Here is a 17,157-nt window from a genome sequence, read left to right as displayed (position 1 = left end):
TGTTCTGTTAGAGAATTTTTTTTAACCAAAATCGGCGCAATGAATACACCCCTGATCACACACCCACAAAGTTAACTTTCATAGCAACCACATACAAACAGCTCGTTGTATACAGTCCCTTCGGGAAGTACTCAGACCCCTTGACCCCCCCCCCCCCAAAATGACGTTACATCCTTATTCTAAAATGGATTTAAAAAAAAATAATCTCCTCAGCATTCTACACACAATACCCCATAATGACAAAGCGAAGCAGTTAAAAAAAAAATGTTTGCAAATGTATTAACGTTAAACAGGAACTACCTTATTTACATAAGTATTCAGACCCTTTGCTATGAGACTCGAAATTGAGCTCGGGTGCATCCTGTTTCCATTAATCATCCTTGAGATGTTTCTACAATTTGATTGGAGTCCACCTGTGGTTAACACAATTGATTGGACATGATTTGGAAAGGCACACAACTGTCTATATAAGGTCCCACAGTTGACAGTGCATCTCAGAGCAAAACCCAAGCCATGAGGTCAAAGGAAATGTCCGTAGAGCTCCGAGACAGAATTGTGTCGAGGCACAGATCTGGGGAAAGGTACCAAAACATTTCTTCAGCATTGAAGGTCCCCAAGAACAGTGGCCTCCATCATTCTTAAATGGAAGAAGTTTGGAACCACCAATACTTTTGATAGAGCTGGCTGCCCAACCAAGCTGAGCAATCGGGGGAGAAGGGCCTTGGTCAGGGAGTCTCTGTGGAGATGGGATAACCTTCTAGAAGGACAACCATCTCTGCAGCACACCACCAATCAGGTCTTTATGGTAGAGGGGCCAGACGGAAGCCACTCCTCAGTAAAATGCACATAACAGCCTGCTTGGAGTTTCCCAAAAAGCCTCTAAAGACTTTCAGACCATGAGAAACAAGATTCTCTGGTCTGATGAAACCAAGATTGAATTCTTGGCCTGAATCCCAATCATCACGTCTGGAGGAAACCTGGTACCATCCCTACGGTGAAGCATGGTGGTGGCACCAGATTTCCTTCCCTATATCTGTCTCTTTCCTAGCTCTGTTCCCTGCTTCGGGATTGTTTGTCATATGTCCTTGTTTTCCCGTGTGCTGACGCTGTTCCTGTCGGGTTCTATGTCCATTCCTGAATAAACGTTTGACTCCCCGTACCTGCTTCTCCTGTCCGGCGTCACTCCTTACAGAATCCCGAAGCCATCACACAAAGCATCGGAGAGTACTGGCGTTCCGTTTGGTGGTGACGTCGGTTCTGGGTCGCCGCCGATGGAACCCAGGGGTGCCTAGCCAGCTCGTTGGGCTTCCACTCCCTAGCTGGCTCAAGAGGTTTCCTTGCCCCGGTTGGCTCGGAAGGAGCCCATCCCACGTCGGACCTCAGCCGGATCGTCAGGTCCTGTTCTCCCAGCTGGCTCGTCAGACTGTCACGTCTCCGTCGGATCATCGGGCTTCCACGTCGCAGCGGGATCGACAGCCGTTCATGCCTCAGCCGGATCGTCAGGCTCCCGTGCCTCAGCCGGCTCGCAAGGCTCCCACGCCCCTGCCGGTTCGTTGGGAGTTTACCCCCAGCCAGCTTGCCCGGCTCCCATGTCTCGGCCGGCTCGCCCAGGTGGGAGGCCGGGTGGCGCCCCTAGAGGGGGGGGGGGGGGGGGGTCCTGTCACGCCTGCTCCCGCTCTTCCTTCCTCTGGTGCTCGAGTGCGCCAGACTGCCCAACATTACGCACTCAAGCCACCTTCAGTACGCACACCTGCCTTTCCCCATCACGCGCATCAGCGCTCATTGGACTCACGTGGACTCACGGTGACTCAATTACTTGTGTAATTTCCTTCCCTATATCTGTCTGTTTCCTAGCTCTGTTCCCTGCTTCGGGATTGTTTGTCATATGTCCTTGTTTCCCCGTGTGCTGACGCTGTTCCTGTCGGGTTCTATGTCCGTTTCTGAATAAATGTCTCCCCGTACCTGCTTCTCCTGTCCGGCGTCGGTCCTTACACATTGGGGTTAATCAATGGCCACAGAGCTAAAGCTAAGGGGCTAGTGATCCCTACAGAGACCATAGAAACTATAGTAGACTTGAAGGTCACTGCCTATTAGCTTGAAGAGCAAAGGATGGATCTTTGCAGTGGAATCTGATTGTTGGGAAGATTTGACACATGGCCTAAGCTCTGCTACACTTTTTTCCCATTCTCTCTTAATGTGGCCTGGTCTGAAAGGATATTGTCAGTGAACGTAACAATGACAAGACAGTGAGACTATTCTAAATTGTTCACCTCAGAATGGTAAGCAGCCAGAATTTAGCAACACCATTGCTACGGCTAGCAGTGTCACTGGATGAATGCCGGAAGTCTTCCTTATGAATTAATGTGGAAATGTAACACAGACATAATTCTTTAGTAAATTATTTTATTGGTTTTCTGTTGGGTTGAAAGCTTTTTTCTTCAGAATGAACTTGCTCTTCCCTCTCCAAAATATTGAACTGACTGTGCATCGGGGCCCTGATTGAACTATTACATTAAACATTCATTATACTGTAGTATAAATAGCCTTTCTTGATAATTGATTAGTTAACCATGCACGATTTAAGTGTAATTGGGAGTTAAGTGAAATGGGGTTTTACCAATAAGTGCCTGATCAGCGCCATTTTCATTGTTTTACAAAAGTCTCTCTCTCTCCCTCTCTCCCTCTCTCTCTCCAGTGATGGATGGGCAGATCGTGATGAAGTGGTAGAGGGGTATGAACAGGAAGCTGAAGGTGGGATCACGATGAAGCTGCAGTCAGAGGAAGTGAAGTCATTTGATGACTACTTCCTGAAGCTGCGTTTGGACACCAACTCACGGAACCCGTGGTTCCCAGAGTTCTGGCAGTACCGCTTCCAGTGCCGGCTGGCCGGACATCCACAGGAAATGAAGAAATACAAGAAAGTCTGCTCCGGTGAGAATCACTAATAAACTACATTACCCAGAGTCATGAGGAATTAGCAGGGTTTACATTGGGACGAGGAAGGAAATACATCTTTAAATCAACGAAAGCAATCGGAAGAAAAATATCTAAAATCATCACAAAAAGGAGGTTATATATTGACTGCAATTTCAATACATGATGAGTTAGGCCGGGATAACATGAATAGTTAATCTTAATGTTTTGAAATAGCAATTGTATGATAATGATATTGATGTCTCCCTTTTTCCCCCTTTCCAAATACTCTCTCTGCTTTCGAACAAAAGGTGATCTAGGTAAACTGAGTTGTTGCCCCACCAAAATCACTAACACATTTTTTAATGGATATTATTCACAACAAATCACAATTAACATCCCGATTAGATGTATCACCTGAAACAATGCTCAATAAGCATGCTTTCAAACATTTTGTTAGAAAAGCTTTTCCAAGTATCGATGCTGTTGTGAGTATATTCACCTCAACATTTCGGTGTTATACATGTACTACTTTCTAATACCTGACTCTCTGAAGACTTATTAAACCAATATGGGTTGATCTATGATAGTTTGCTGTATCTCATGTTATGTTCTCTTCCTAAAGATCTCCAAGGTGGTAAGTGTATATTTCAGGATTAAGAAGATGATGACTTTTCCTGCACTTGCATCGTACTGTATAAGCACATCACTTCACTTCGGCAAGACTTGTAGAGTTTGACTGGTGCCATCTCTGAGGATCATGTTGGCCCCTTGTTCTACCTCCAGACCAGTGAAATAAATAGAAAGCTTCAAATTGGCTGCTGTGTTCGGAGAAAGCCTAGGGTAGGGTCAAATCAGTCAAACTCTACTGTACAAGCTCTTGGGTCGGTTTTTTGAAAGTACTGCAATGTGGAGGGAGCACAAGGAAGAATGAGTCACTGAAACACACTGTTCACGACCCCTTTCAGTAGAACACCAGAGTATGAGAGCGATGTGTTCTATATAGAATACCCCATTGCTGCCTATTAGCATGATCACCACAGACAAAATACGGCCATTTTGTAAATGAATAAAGAAACAATAGGAAAATAAGGCGAGAAAATTGTTTGAGATTTAAGCAGTTAAACATTTCATGGAGTAGCACCTCAGGTACAGTATGATTATAAGGTGAATTAATGTATCTTTAAAAAAATGTCACTATTAGTGCTATGGTTGCCCTATTCCCTGTGCGTTGTTAATGTCCACCTTTGATTTGCCAGTTGTATTGCCTGACAATGCTTTCAGCTGGCTGACCAAAAATGCCTGTTACACAATATGGTGTCCACAGACTTAACTCTTTCTCCCTCAAGATTCTTCCAAGTTCTGTATCCTTTGGAAAAAATAAGCCTTTGGACACCTTATTGTGATTTACTGTATGGTGTGTGCCAATTCTATTGTGCTGCAAAAGAGAGAGATGTTTTTCTTGTACGTTTTGATCCAATTATAATTCAAAACTCAGTTCTTCATGGGTTGGAGAAAGAAGTTGTATAATTCTCTTGTAGAACAATATTCTGTGTGATAAAATGTTCACATTGATACGACACTGTAAATCCAGCACAAACAAACAAAATGTTTGCCTCCTTAGAAAAACAACATCAACCAATCCCCCATTTTGACTTTCTGTAAATTTCTCACCAATCCCTAGGCAACGAGAGTCTTCATGAGAACTACGTCCAAGACAGTAAGATGGGCTTCGTCATTAATGCCATCTATGCCATGGCCCACGGTCTCCATGACATGCACAGTGAGCTGTGCCCTGGCCAGCCAGGCCTGTGTGAGGCCATGGACCCCATCGATGGCAGTAAGCTGCTGGATTACCTGCTCAAGATCACCTTCAGAGGGGTATCAGGGGAGGATGTGTACTTCGACGAGAACGGGGACACTCCGGGCAGGTGAGGGCGATGGATGGAGTAGGAGGAGAGGAGGAGGAGAAGAAGGATGTAGGGGAGGTGGAGAAGGAGGAGGAGGAAGAGGGGGATGGGGGTTGCTATGGAGAATTGTTGGCGAGCAGATTTTGTTTGAAATAACTATGAAAACATATGCATGGGCATACGTACACACACACACACACACACACACACACCACACACACACACACACAACACACACACACACTACACACAACACAACAACACACCACACACACACACACACACCACACACATCACAGTGCACACCACACACACACACACACACACACACACACACACACACACACACACACACACACACACACACTATCACCTAAAACCACTCAGAATGAATACATGAACTGTTAACCTTTGAATTGTTTTTATTTTAACCCTGTAACCACACGGATTTAACCCTTTAACCACGTGGAATTAATGCATCGAAAATAATACGTTGAATTTCGAAGGGAGAATATGAGATCTTGTTGCCAGCCAGCTACAGACAGTCCCTAAAAGACAGGTGAAAAACACCCCCAGTCATCTGTTTTTCAGCCAGAGGTCAGAGCTAGTACTTAGGCATGGCCTCATAATCAAAATAGATCTGGGTTCTAAGCCCAAAGGTGATGTTCTGTACCCCTCTGAGTGGCTTTACCTGAAATTGCTTGGCAAAACTTCCAACTATATAGTCTGTAAACTGTTAGTGATTTTGAATAAAGGGGTCTGCTCTAAGCAAGGTATTTAGGGGTTATCATTAAAACACCTACCACTAACTCACTCTTAATTTCTTAATTTCTCTCTTTCTCCATTTTGTCCTTGCTCTGTGTCTTTCTCTCTCTCTCTTTCTCTCCCTGTCCCTCTCCATGTCTCTCCCTCCTCACTCCCTCTCTCTCTCACCCATTCACCCTCTCCTCACCCCCTCAGGTATGACATCATGAACCTGCAAAGTGTGGGAGACGGTAGCTATGACTACCAGCAGGTGGGCTCGTGGCACGAGGGCATTCTGAACATCGATGACTGGAAGCTGTGGATGAACAACAGTGACATGGTCCGCTCCGTCTGCAGCGAGCCCTGCTCCAGGGGACAGATCAAGGTACAGACACTGAAAAACCACGCTGAGCCAGGCTGGGCCAGGCTGGATTGGGATAGGTCCTGAACCAGTCAGTCAGGAATACCCAGAACTCAGTTTAGTGCACAACTACTTTGACTATTTTTCTGCTTTAATGCTTTTGTTTAATCTTATTTGAACTAAGTTTGCTCTGTAAATTGATCCCTAGCTTAGGAATTGATGAGCAGATTCCATTTCTGGTTGAAAAGGTATACTCTCATTGTGTATTAACAAAATGCAGTGGAGCCTATATTATCTTGACGAAACACAAATCAAATCAAATCAAACCAAATGTATTTATAAAGCCCTTCTTACATCAGCTGATATCTCAAAGTGCTGTACAGAAACCCAGCCTAAAACCCCAAACAGCAAGCAATGCAGGTGTAGAAACACCTTGAGTCTCTTCAACCAGGGCCAGTATTATTCAGCCTGGCCATAAGCCCACCATAGGGAGCATGCACACTCTCCTGTCTGCTTAAGTTGGGCATGCTACAGCTTTGTTTACAGCCCTGTGCTGTGCATCACCCTGTTTTACATATCACTGCTCTGGTAACATACACTCTGGGAACAGGACAAAGTAAATGCAGCTGAGCTTGTCTTTTGGAATATAATTTGTGTACCGCTAAGGAAAACTGTTATACCATATAGCTTCTTATAAAATGGGCTCCCGAGTGGTGCAGCAGTCTAAGGCACTGCATCTCATTGCTAGAGGCATCACTACAGACCCTGGTTCGATTCCAGGCTGTATCACAACCCTGCTGTGATTGGGAGTCCCATAGGGCAGCACACAATTGGCCTAGCATCGTCTGGGTTAGGGTTTGGCCGGGGTAGGCCGTCATTGTAAATAAGAATTTGTTCTTAACTGACTTGCCTAGTTAAATAAAGGGTAAAAAAATAAAATAATAATAATAATTATGCACCTGACTTGACTTATTCATTTTAGCTCCTAGTGGTGCAAAGGGCCTAAACTTGCTCCATCAAGGCCATATTAGACACTAATACCCGTCTTTATATCTGATTGGGGTTAGTGGTGTGGGGGTTGTGATTTGTTGTGGTTTGGGTATTGTTACTGTTTTGACTGATAGCCTGTGACCTCTGACCTCTGTGTGATCAGGTGATCAGGAAGGGCGAGGTGAGCTGCTGCTGGATCTGCACTACCTGTAAGGACAATGAGATTGTCCGGGATGAGTTTACCTGTCAAGCCTGTGACCTGGGCTGGTGGCCTGATGACGAGCTGGAAGGTAACTAACTAACTGGGAACTATGTATTTATGAGCCATGATGACTGACTACATGGATCTACCTGGCTGTATCTCCTCCAGGTCCAACCCTAACATCTTCTCTAACCTGTATGTCCGTCCCAGTCACTATCCCCTCTATCTATACCTCCCCCAGCCTTGGCCCGCTCTCATTTACTCTAACACCCACCTCCCTAGTCTCCCAATCCACCACAACATACTGACAATATATCCCAGGTTTCTGCTTAAACCCAGTCCCCAACTCCCTGCAGCCTGCACTCTGCTTTGTTCTCCCTGTGAAGGGACTGCCAATGTCTGTCTATTCTTCCCCATTCCTTGCTGATATACTGATTTATTTTGTGACCAAATATTTTTTAATTTAGTCATTTTCTTGTTGAGGGGGCTACAGACAATACACAAATTCATATAATTTCATAGCTTGCACCCACCCGTGAAATGCCACTCAAAAATAAGAAGTTTTAAAAAGTACACAAATACAAATGATCATACCACAGAGCCAAAAAGCAACAATACATTTAGTATGTAAAGAAAAAAAAGTGACATTCTATTCATGACAAAATACATTATTTACCATTCATTTATTTTGGGTACAAAATAATCTGAAACACAACCAAAACAAACAGCACATGCATTCAACAAATTTGTAGAGTCACAAGCTTGATGTTGTCATTGTGTGCTATGAATAGGGGACCAAATACTTACGCTTTTACTACTTTAGTACACACAAATGAATTTGTCCCAATACGTTTGGTCCCCAGTTACATTGTTTTTAAATTTTCCACCGAATAGAGATTGTGTAAGCAATAATAGTACCAATCTGTAGTTTACATTGTTTAAGGAATAGATCAGTGAAGACCACTGCTCCCAGGGCAATAGGAGACACCATACTTCTTGCTATACTCAGCCAGGGGGTGGAAGGATCATGTCTAAACCAATTCAGGATGGGATTAAATGCCTGGAAACAGAATGAAAATGTTGGTACGGATTTTGGCTACGTCTTTCCCTCTTTGTAAGTTTGTTAATTTTATCCGGGATCACTTACTTTGACATATACATTTTTTAAACCTAACTATGGATTTTATCCCAATAGCCAGAAGGGGGAGTCAAGGGAAACATTGAACTACAGAAATTCAGCCGTGGCAATATATTCATTTTGACAATAGATATTCTGCAGGTTAAAGCAACTGGGATGTTATCCCATCTGCCGAGGTGGGATTGAATTGATTTGAGCGTTCTGTTAAAGTTTCTAACAATGGTTTATCTAAGATCTAGATAAAGTAAGATATTGTCAGCGTATAATGAGATGACGTGATCTGTAGAATTTAGAGATATTGGTCTAATTTATTTTGATTGTCGAATTAACTGGGCCAGGGGCTCCAGAAACAAAAAAAAATAGCAGAGGTGAGATGGGATCACCTTGCCTGCTACTTCTAGTTTTTCTGAACGGAACAGAGCAGGTATTGCCCGTTATTACTATGGCTGAGGGATTGGTATATAGTATTTTAATCATATTAAGGAAATTGAAGCCAAGTCACATAGGTTCCAAAACCAACCAAAGATATGAACATTCTAGTCTATCAAAAGCTTTTTCTGCATCGAGAGATAGAACTGCCCATGTCTATATGTAATAGACAACGGAGTTTCTGAGAACAATAGCTTTTTACCAATTTGGGTTAGTAAGTTTCAAGAAGGGATGACAGAATTTTTGAAAATATTTTAATATCTAATTTCTATACTCTTATCACCTAAAGAAGACATTACTCTCTCCGTCATGTGCTCTGCCTTCCCCAACTCCTTTCATCTCACCTCCTGCTCTCTTACCTGCTGTCTATCAGTCTGTCTGTCTCATCTTCCCCTCCCTCTTGCCTTCTCTTCTCAGCTCTCTCTCTCTCCACTGTCTTCCCCCTTCCCCTCGGTGCCTTCTCCCTGACCCAGGAGTTGTTTTGTCAGCGATTCGGGCTGAGGGGAGCTCTCTTTTCTCACAGCTGCTAGGTGAAAAATCCCATTAGCTATTTTAGAGGACACAGATAGATTTCCAACAGTTTGTCGTCTGAGATTAAATTGCTCCCTTTCCTGTGATTTCCTAAGCATATCTGGGGAATACTAATAGGGAATATCATTCCCACATCTGAATGGAAAGGTGGATATTTTTATGACTCGTTGTTTTGGTCCCATAGCTCTGTCATTCTTGTTTACTGGGGAAACCAACATTTAGAGAAGGGAAGGTGTTGTGAACTTGAGAAGCGAGGAGGGAGTGAATCTTTTATAAGTAATGTTGGAATTATTCAAAGGTCTTCTTAAAGCTCTGACAGGATTGTGTAGGGAAGAGAAATATGGGATTTGAAGATTTTTGAGAGAGAGGATGATGATAAGTGCATTTCATATTTGCCTCCCTTTTCCATTGGCGGTGTGTGAGCCTGATTAACTAAGCTTGGAGGCCAGAAATGTTAAAGTTCTTGTGATTTGGGTTTGAGGACTAAATTATGCTGGTTGTGGTGGCATAGACGTAGGCAGGCCTAGCCTGTGGTGGCGCTGTAATGCTATTAGCTAGGAGCACTGTGTAATACAGGGGTTTTAAGCTGAGTCTGGGGACGTCACTTTCCTCCCATTAAGCCCTTGCGACTCTCAGTGTGTGTCCGATGACAAATCACCACCAATGAGGCATGATGGACAGCCACACACCCAGAGACACACCCAGGGACACACCCAGAGACACACCCAGAGACACACACACACACACACACACACACATGCACACACAATTTACGCTGCAGCATAAGCATGGGAGGAAAATCTGACAGATTTGGAGCGTATGTGTGTGTTCTTGAGTAATTCTTTAGTCTACCCATGTTCCCCTCTTTTCAATTTACAGAGCTTCCTATTTCTTTTCCACAATTTACACGCTTCAATGATTAGATAGACAACAGCATCTCTCCTTTCCTCTGTCATCTGCAGGTTGTGTGCCCCTGCCTCTGAATTACCTGGACTGGTCAGACGTGGAGTCCATCGTGGCAGTGTGTTTGTCCTGCGTGGGCATCCTGGTCACCCTCTGGGTCATCTTAATCTTTGTGGTGTACCGCGACACGCCCGTGGTCAAGTCGTCCAGTCGTGAGCTGTGCTACATCATCCTGGTGGGCGTCTTATTGGGCTACATCTGCCCATTCACCCTGATCGCCTATCCCACTGTGGCATCCTGTTACCTGCAGCGCCTCCTAGTCGGCCTCTCAGCCGCAATGTGCTACTCCGCCCTGGTCACCAAAACCAACCGCATCGCCCGCATCCTGGCTGGCAGCAAGAAGAAGATCTGCACCAAGAAGCCCCGCTTCATGTCGGCCTGGGCCCAGGTATTCATTTCCTTCTTCCTCATCAGCCTGCAACTCATCCTGGAAATAACCCTGATCATCCTGGAGCCTCCCATGCCCGTCAAGTACTACCCCAGCATCCGCGAGGTCTACCTCATCTGCAACACCAGCACGGTGGGCATGGTGGCCCCACTGGGCTACAATGGCCTGCTCATCATGAGCTGTACCTACTACGCCTTCAAGACGCGCAACGTCCCGGCCAACTTCAACGAGGCCAAGTACATCGCCTTCACCATGTACACCACCTGTATCATCTGGTTGGCCTTCGTTCCCATCTACTTCGGCTCCAACTACAAGATCATCACCACGTCCTTCTCCGTGAGCCTGAGCGTCACCGTGGCGCTGGGGTGCATGTTCTCGCCCAAGATGTATATCATCATCGCCAAGCCAGAGAGGAACGTGAGGAGCGCCTTCACCACGTCCGATGTAGTCAGGATGCATGTGGGAGACGGCCAGGCGGCTCAGCAGAGCAAGAGCATTCTCAACATGTTCCGTAGGAAGAAGAACGGAAACGGAAGCACCAAGTGAGTAACCTTCAGTGACGGTCAGAACTCAGGGCCTAAAGAGGAGGGCATATTGAAGGATAGAATAGGGCCTGCGCACGTATTTGGATCCAAAAGTTGTCTTGTGACTACAATTAACAATTTTTTGTAGACCCTACTCTTTCATTCTACAGTTTTCTGCCCAAATATGATGACATATAATGAGTGTTTGACTATACATTTTTTTGGTAGATTAGCCAATTATAAACAGAATGTGATAGATATTAACATATGTAATCTTTAGGTAATATATGTTGATTTAACTCAGAACTGGGCGTATCTTCAAAGTCCTATTGCAAGATTAGCACTAAAGAATGGTAGCGTATACTTTATGTGTGATGATTAAAGAATAGATTGTATAGATTTAAAGTGGATTCCTAATAGGCGTTCCACAAAGACACTGACAGTAAGGATTGAGACGGAAGATGAGAGAATGTTGTCTTTGAGTGTTGTCTCTCACCATTGCCCTAATATGCTCCTCTCAAACTCTTCCAACGGACAGAGGGTGACTCTGACAGGCTAATGTTTAGACACAGGGCGTGGCAAACTCCTATCCTTGAGGGCTGCAGTGTCTTCGGAAAATAAGGTATCAGTGGTTAGTAGGAGGGTCTACTAATCTTTCTTTATAGCTCCAGACTGGTTGGTGATTACAAGGTATGAATGACAGCCAGTAGACACTGCAGCCTTCAAGGGAAGAAGATGTTCACACCCCTGGTTTAGGTGCTTTAGGTTTATCCTGAATTGCCCTCACATTTATCCCAGTGTCGAAGCATGAATGCCTCTGTCTCCCTCACTAATCACATAAGAGAGACAAATCTAACCTATGCACACCACTAAAACCTTGTGTCATTACTTTGTGTCAGACAGTACAGGCACCACATTTTGCAAGTGCATGTTGCCCATCTCAACTTGATAAGCACTTACTGTAGATAGACAGGTCTACATTTGGTGGATGGCTCAAAATACTTTGAATTCAGCCATCTAGGGTTCATAATTCTGTTCAAACAGAACATTATGAAATGATGAATCAATAAGTATTTAGTTAAGTGCGCAGAATGATTATTAAAAGCATTGGCTCTTAGAATGAATGAATGACCCACAGCATTGTTGCCTCTTAATGTCGTTAAAAAGTATTTACAGTATTTTAACATGCATAGAGAAATGTTGAAATGCTGCTGCTATGTTCTATTGTGCTATGTTGTTGTTGTTGTTGTTGTCTAACCCTTCCCCCGGGTTGTCTCAGTTAGTAACTGCAGTCTTTATCTCGTTCATAGTTCTAATGGCAAGTCTGTGTCATGGTCTGAACCAGGTGCAAGACACCCTCAGAGGGGGGGGAATGTGTGGCACAGACTGTCTGTGCATGTGAGGAAACAGGAAGCCGGCTCGAATCAGACGGCGGTCATCAGGCCCCTAACTAACGCCACCGTCGACCCCCACAGCTGCGACCCCCACAACCACCACCATGGCCCTGGCACAGACCCCCACCTCCCCCATCCCCACCCCGGCACCAAGGCTCTGTACAACCTGGCGGAGGAGGAGGACGAGGGGGGGGAAGCACGCCCTCTCTGTACTCCCTCCCACTCCCACTCCGGAATGCTCCACGGGCAGGACTCGGAGGAGCCACCCTCTTATTCTCACTTAACGGACTGTACCACTGAGCATTTGCAGGGGGCGATGGTGGACACGCACGGCTCCAATGTCCCTGGATTTAATGACACAAAGGGTGCCTCCGGCATTCAGGCCAGCTCCACCAACCAACCCCAAAGCTTCACCTTCTCTCAGCTTTCCCATCCCCTGCAAGGGGTGGCTTCTTTTGGAGAGGAGGACCTCATCTCCTCCCTGGAGGGTGCTGAGGGGGAGGCACTGGACCTCCTACACAGCTACACAGAGGAGGAGGAAGAGGACGATGAGAAGGAGGAGCTGGCTCAGAGTAAGCTGACTCTGGAAGACTCCTTGGCTTTGACTCCCCCCTCCCCCTTCAGGGACTCAGTGTGTTCTGCCGGGTCGGTTCCCGGCTCCCCTGTCTCTGAGTTGGTCTTCAGCAGCCCCCCGAGCTCTGTTTACTCCTCCGTCATCCTCCAGGACTTCAGACAGAGCTCCTCGACACTGTGAGAGCTACCAGGCACTGACACACACACAGACTCACACACAGAGACACCAAGTTACTAAGAGGTAACATCAACAATTTTATTATTTATTTATTTATACATTTCTCCATTTGCTCTGTCATTCGCTTGCTTGGATTATACAATACTTTTTACATCAAGGGGGAGTCTAAGTGAGAGAAAAAAAATTAATAAATGGAATAGTAGCAATCATGTTTCTGAAGGGCTGTGAGTCCCCACCAGCCTTTCAGCAAACTTTGAGACTGGGAACAGTGCCCAAACTACTTGGTTCTTGAGCCAAATGGATTGGCAATCACAATGATGGCTGTAGCTATATGGTTTGGTTTTGCTATTGTTGTGCATTTAACATATCCTATGAGACAAATGGAGGGAAGCCCTATTGCTGTGTATAAGGTGCTTGGGACTTCTATGATTTCAGTGAGATACAGGGACAAAGCCGGCTAAAGACTACAGATCACAGAATGCACTGCCTGTTTGGTCCAATACTGTACCTGTGCAGTTCATAATATTATGTGTAGCAGACGCAGCTGTTTCAAGACTCTTTGCCTTTTTCATAGACTTAGTCGTCAATAAGAAGCATTCACCTCAGCTTACCAGTACTTTTACTACTGACCTCATTGCAGCTCAAACATTTGCTCTCTGATAGGAAATAAACTTTCTTTATGAACCGCAGGATATGCTACAGTATTTGATATAAGACTGATGTTTTCATGCAGTATTATGTGTCTCTGACAATGCATACAGGGCCCTAAGGTACTGTAACATAGTATACTTTAATTGGAGATTGAGTATTTGCGCTATGAGATACTTTGCAACATGTTTTGTTATTGTGCCAATGAAAGTAGTTTTCCAGTTCTCTGCATTAATGTTTACTGTATAGCTCTTTGATCGCACTTTGCAGAGACTGGTGATAAGGCATCTTCAGGAGATTCTGAGATTGTGTACAGTATTCTACATTATATGGTGGGTTTGTCCACCCACATTGCCCAGAGTGTTTGAAAACATGTTTTGGTAATGAAATTCAACTTCCTTATGTTATAAAATACATTTTACCAAGACAAATATTATTCTTCATGTTCTGAATCATTCAGTGGGGTCTGTCTCTAACATATCATTAACATTATTACCAAAAAGCCGGATTTCTTAACCTAATACATTCGATAATAAGCACAGAGCTCCGTTGACATACAGTAACGTTGCAAGTTTCTCCTAACAACTTAACATTTTGTGGTCGTCGTCTTCAAAGTTGTTTCCGCGGGTCGCAAAAAGCTAAATATGCATGACGAGCTGAATTAAACGTAAAGGGCATTGAAAATAAAAAGCTTGGTATACGCTCTGTGCTTCATTGACATTTCACAGAGATAAGCATGTTTTGGTGACAAATCTTTAAAAATTACAGGAATTTTGAATTAATATGTAAAGCGTATACTAAAATATGAAAATACTACATGACATGTCTCAAAATCGATATCCATCTTACCTCTATATTTTTTAAAAGCCCTGCAGATTTGAGAAGAAAAATGACGAGTTCAACAGGAAAGTGAACCTGTCAGGTAACCATAGCCTTAATTCTTGCACATAATCCAGCCTATCTGACACAATGTACATTTCCTGATTTTTGTACCACTTTTTTCTCTAGCCTCCCTTGATTTAGTCACCCTAATTCTGGCCATCCTATAAGGGTAAATACTACAATAACATTTGAACAGATTATGATAGAGATATGAGGTTTGGACCATTGGTTTTCTTTGAGGATTATCTACACAATTAACACATTTTACCCATTGGTCAAAAGATGCGTTTCTGATTGGACACCCTATACTGTGTGTGTGATGATAGGTCGCTGTGTCATTGTAATGGGAATCTACTTGTGTATGTTTTCAAAGTCTGTAATACTGTTGAGCCATCTCTCGTTTTTTCACACGGATGGTATGTTTGTAATATCAGTAAATGTTTATATATTTAGAATGTTAAACTATTTATACATTTTAAAACTTGTCTTACAGATGCTTGTGGAAGAGCTGTGTGTTGACATTGATTCTGGGTAACTTTTCAGATAAACTTTACAAGTCAACTGTATCCACTTGGAAATATTAAGATGTAAAGCTTACCAATGGGTAGTTAGTTGCTTCTTGTGGTAAGATTATACACGCTTCAATCTCGCTTAGATCTTGTACTATAAAATTGCAGTTGGTTTACTTGATCATAAGTTTATTAGTACTTTATCTGTAAGAATGAAAATCCAAAGTATATAAACATGAATATACAGTATGTATAGTACTATAGTATTGTAATTGTTATTACAAAATGTTATATTTAGTCTATTAGTGTAAGTTGATTGAAGATTTTAACATTTCTTAAATGTAAAGTAACAGAAAGATCACGTTTTACACAGTCTCAGCTTGAATGAGATAGGCCTACATGTTTTTGGCAAGGTGAACAATGCTGTAAAATAAAAATATTTTATAGTAAGATGACTGTTGATTGCATGATTTCATTGTGCTTTAATTTGGGTTAATCGGTGCATTTTTTCACCAGTTAAATGGCAGTCCCGATACACTTTATAATGCATTTGGTCCAAATAGGTCCCTACCATTTGTTTGGACGTTTTGATTACAGGTCAAATGTGCATGAACAGAAAACATCATATATTACGAGCAATTAGTGCGTTTGAGGAATCAGCATGAGCAGAGCCGCACAAAATAAAAATAAAAGTGAAAGTGCGTCTCTCTGTCAGACTCGCCATGGTTACCATGTAAACACTGGAGTAGAGAAAAAAAAGTTGAACCGAAAATAAACATTTCCGGGTCCTATGACTTATCAGGTGGTTTTGAGCAACTAGGAGGAGGGAAGTAGAGCGCTTTCTATTGTAGTTACCATATTTCCAAACAACACAGAAACAGAGAGGACAGTTTCATATTTTCCTCATCTAGTGAGAAAAAAAGGAAGTTGTTGAGTTTGAGAAAGTTGTCACTGTCACTCAGAGTTTACACCATGGCAGGCAGCTCGGTGTCGGAGTGTAAGGAATACTTGTTCAAAGTCCTAGTCATCGGGGAGTTAGGTGTGGGGAAAACCAGCATCATCAAACGATATGTCCACCAGCTATTCTCCCAACACTACAGAGCGACTATTGGGGTAGATTTTGCACTCAAAGTGATCAACTGGGACAGCAAAACGTTGGTGCGGTTACAACTATGGGATATCGCAGGTAGGACATGGATGCACATTTTCATTCAATATTTGTTAGATTATGTTACAAAATTTTTAGAATTAAATGTTATGCACTGAAAAGTGATTGAGTGCAGTGACTGCGCACTTCTAAAGGGGAAGTTTTGTAAATCACAGGCGCCTGTGAAATCACGATGTTCGCACAATCGCAATACGTGTATTTGTTTAACTTTTTACCTAAGTACGTAGGAGAACATTCAGATTGAATTTAAAATTCCTGTATAGACTGGTCTGTTTTGTTCCCCCCGTGGTATGATGATCAGGTTAGCGCATATAATTGACAACGGAATGTAGGTCATGGGCTGATCGCCTGAGTGCCCACCCAGTAGGAGAGAGGAATCCAACCTTTGCCAATTGGCATCATATTTCTACAGGTTGAGTAAGTTTCAGTTGGCCCAGTCCACATACAGAGTGAGAGACAAACTTAAGAATAGCCTACAATCTAGTCTGTGGGGTGTTTTCCAAACTCAGTCATGCATGCCAGCACATTTTCTCTGTTCTCTTTCCAGTCTCTCTAACCCTCCATTCTTCTTTTGTCAACCTTATGAAAACCCATTTTGGAAACCTCATTCAGGATCTTAAAATTAAGATTATAAAATTAGATTGGGAGGCAGATTGCCACAGGCCACTTGAAACTGTTTACACTGTGTTTAAAAAGACCATCATCACACTTT

The 17,157-nt window shown here is 43.5% G+C and overlaps 2 protein-coding genes across 4 annotated transcripts in view; both read left to right on the top strand.

The window, feature by feature from the left end:
* The window catches only part of LOC111972819 (metabotropic glutamate receptor 1-like), a 43,103-nt gene extending 27,406 nt beyond the window's left edge, over window positions 1–15,697 (top strand). Inside the window, exons 4-9 of one of the 2 annotated variants that reach the window (XM_023999919.2) lie at window positions 2,696–2,931; window positions 4,598–4,844; window positions 5,784–5,952; window positions 7,082–7,208; window positions 10,181–11,111; window positions 12,404–15,697. In XM_023999919.2, coding sequence (XP_023855687.1) covers window positions 2,696–2,931; window positions 4,598–4,844; window positions 5,784–5,952; window positions 7,082–7,208; window positions 10,181–11,111; window positions 12,404–13,241 — 2,548 coding nt within the window. In that variant the 3' untranslated portion in view covers window positions 13,242–15,697. The remainder of the gene's footprint in view (window positions 1–2,695; window positions 2,932–4,597; window positions 4,845–5,783; window positions 5,953–7,081; window positions 7,209–10,180; window positions 11,112–12,403) is intronic. The other variant, XM_023999920.2, reaches the window with a different exon arrangement.
* A 371-nt stretch (window positions 15,698–16,068) lies between these two features.
* LOC111972820 (ras-related protein Rab-32) overlaps window positions 16,069–17,157 on the top strand; it is a 33,600-nt gene continuing 32,511 nt past the window's right edge. For both annotated transcript variants that reach the window (XM_070446481.1, XM_023999921.1), the window contains exon 1: window positions 16,069–16,463. In XM_070446481.1, the coding sequence (XP_070302582.1) occupies window positions 16,250–16,463 (214 nt within the window). In that variant the 5' untranslated portion in view covers window positions 16,069–16,249. The remainder of the gene's footprint in view (window positions 16,464–17,157) is intronic.

Source organism: Salvelinus sp. IW2-2015, linkage group LG14, assembly GCF_002910315.2.
Source record: "Salvelinus sp. IW2-2015 linkage group LG14, ASM291031v2, whole genome shotgun sequence".
Classification (NCBI taxonomy): domain Eukaryota; kingdom Metazoa; phylum Chordata; class Actinopteri; order Salmoniformes; family Salmonidae; genus Salvelinus; species Salvelinus sp. IW2-2015.
The sequence above is the reverse complement of the archived record's forward strand: the minus strand, read 5'-3'. Positions and strand labels throughout refer to the sequence as shown.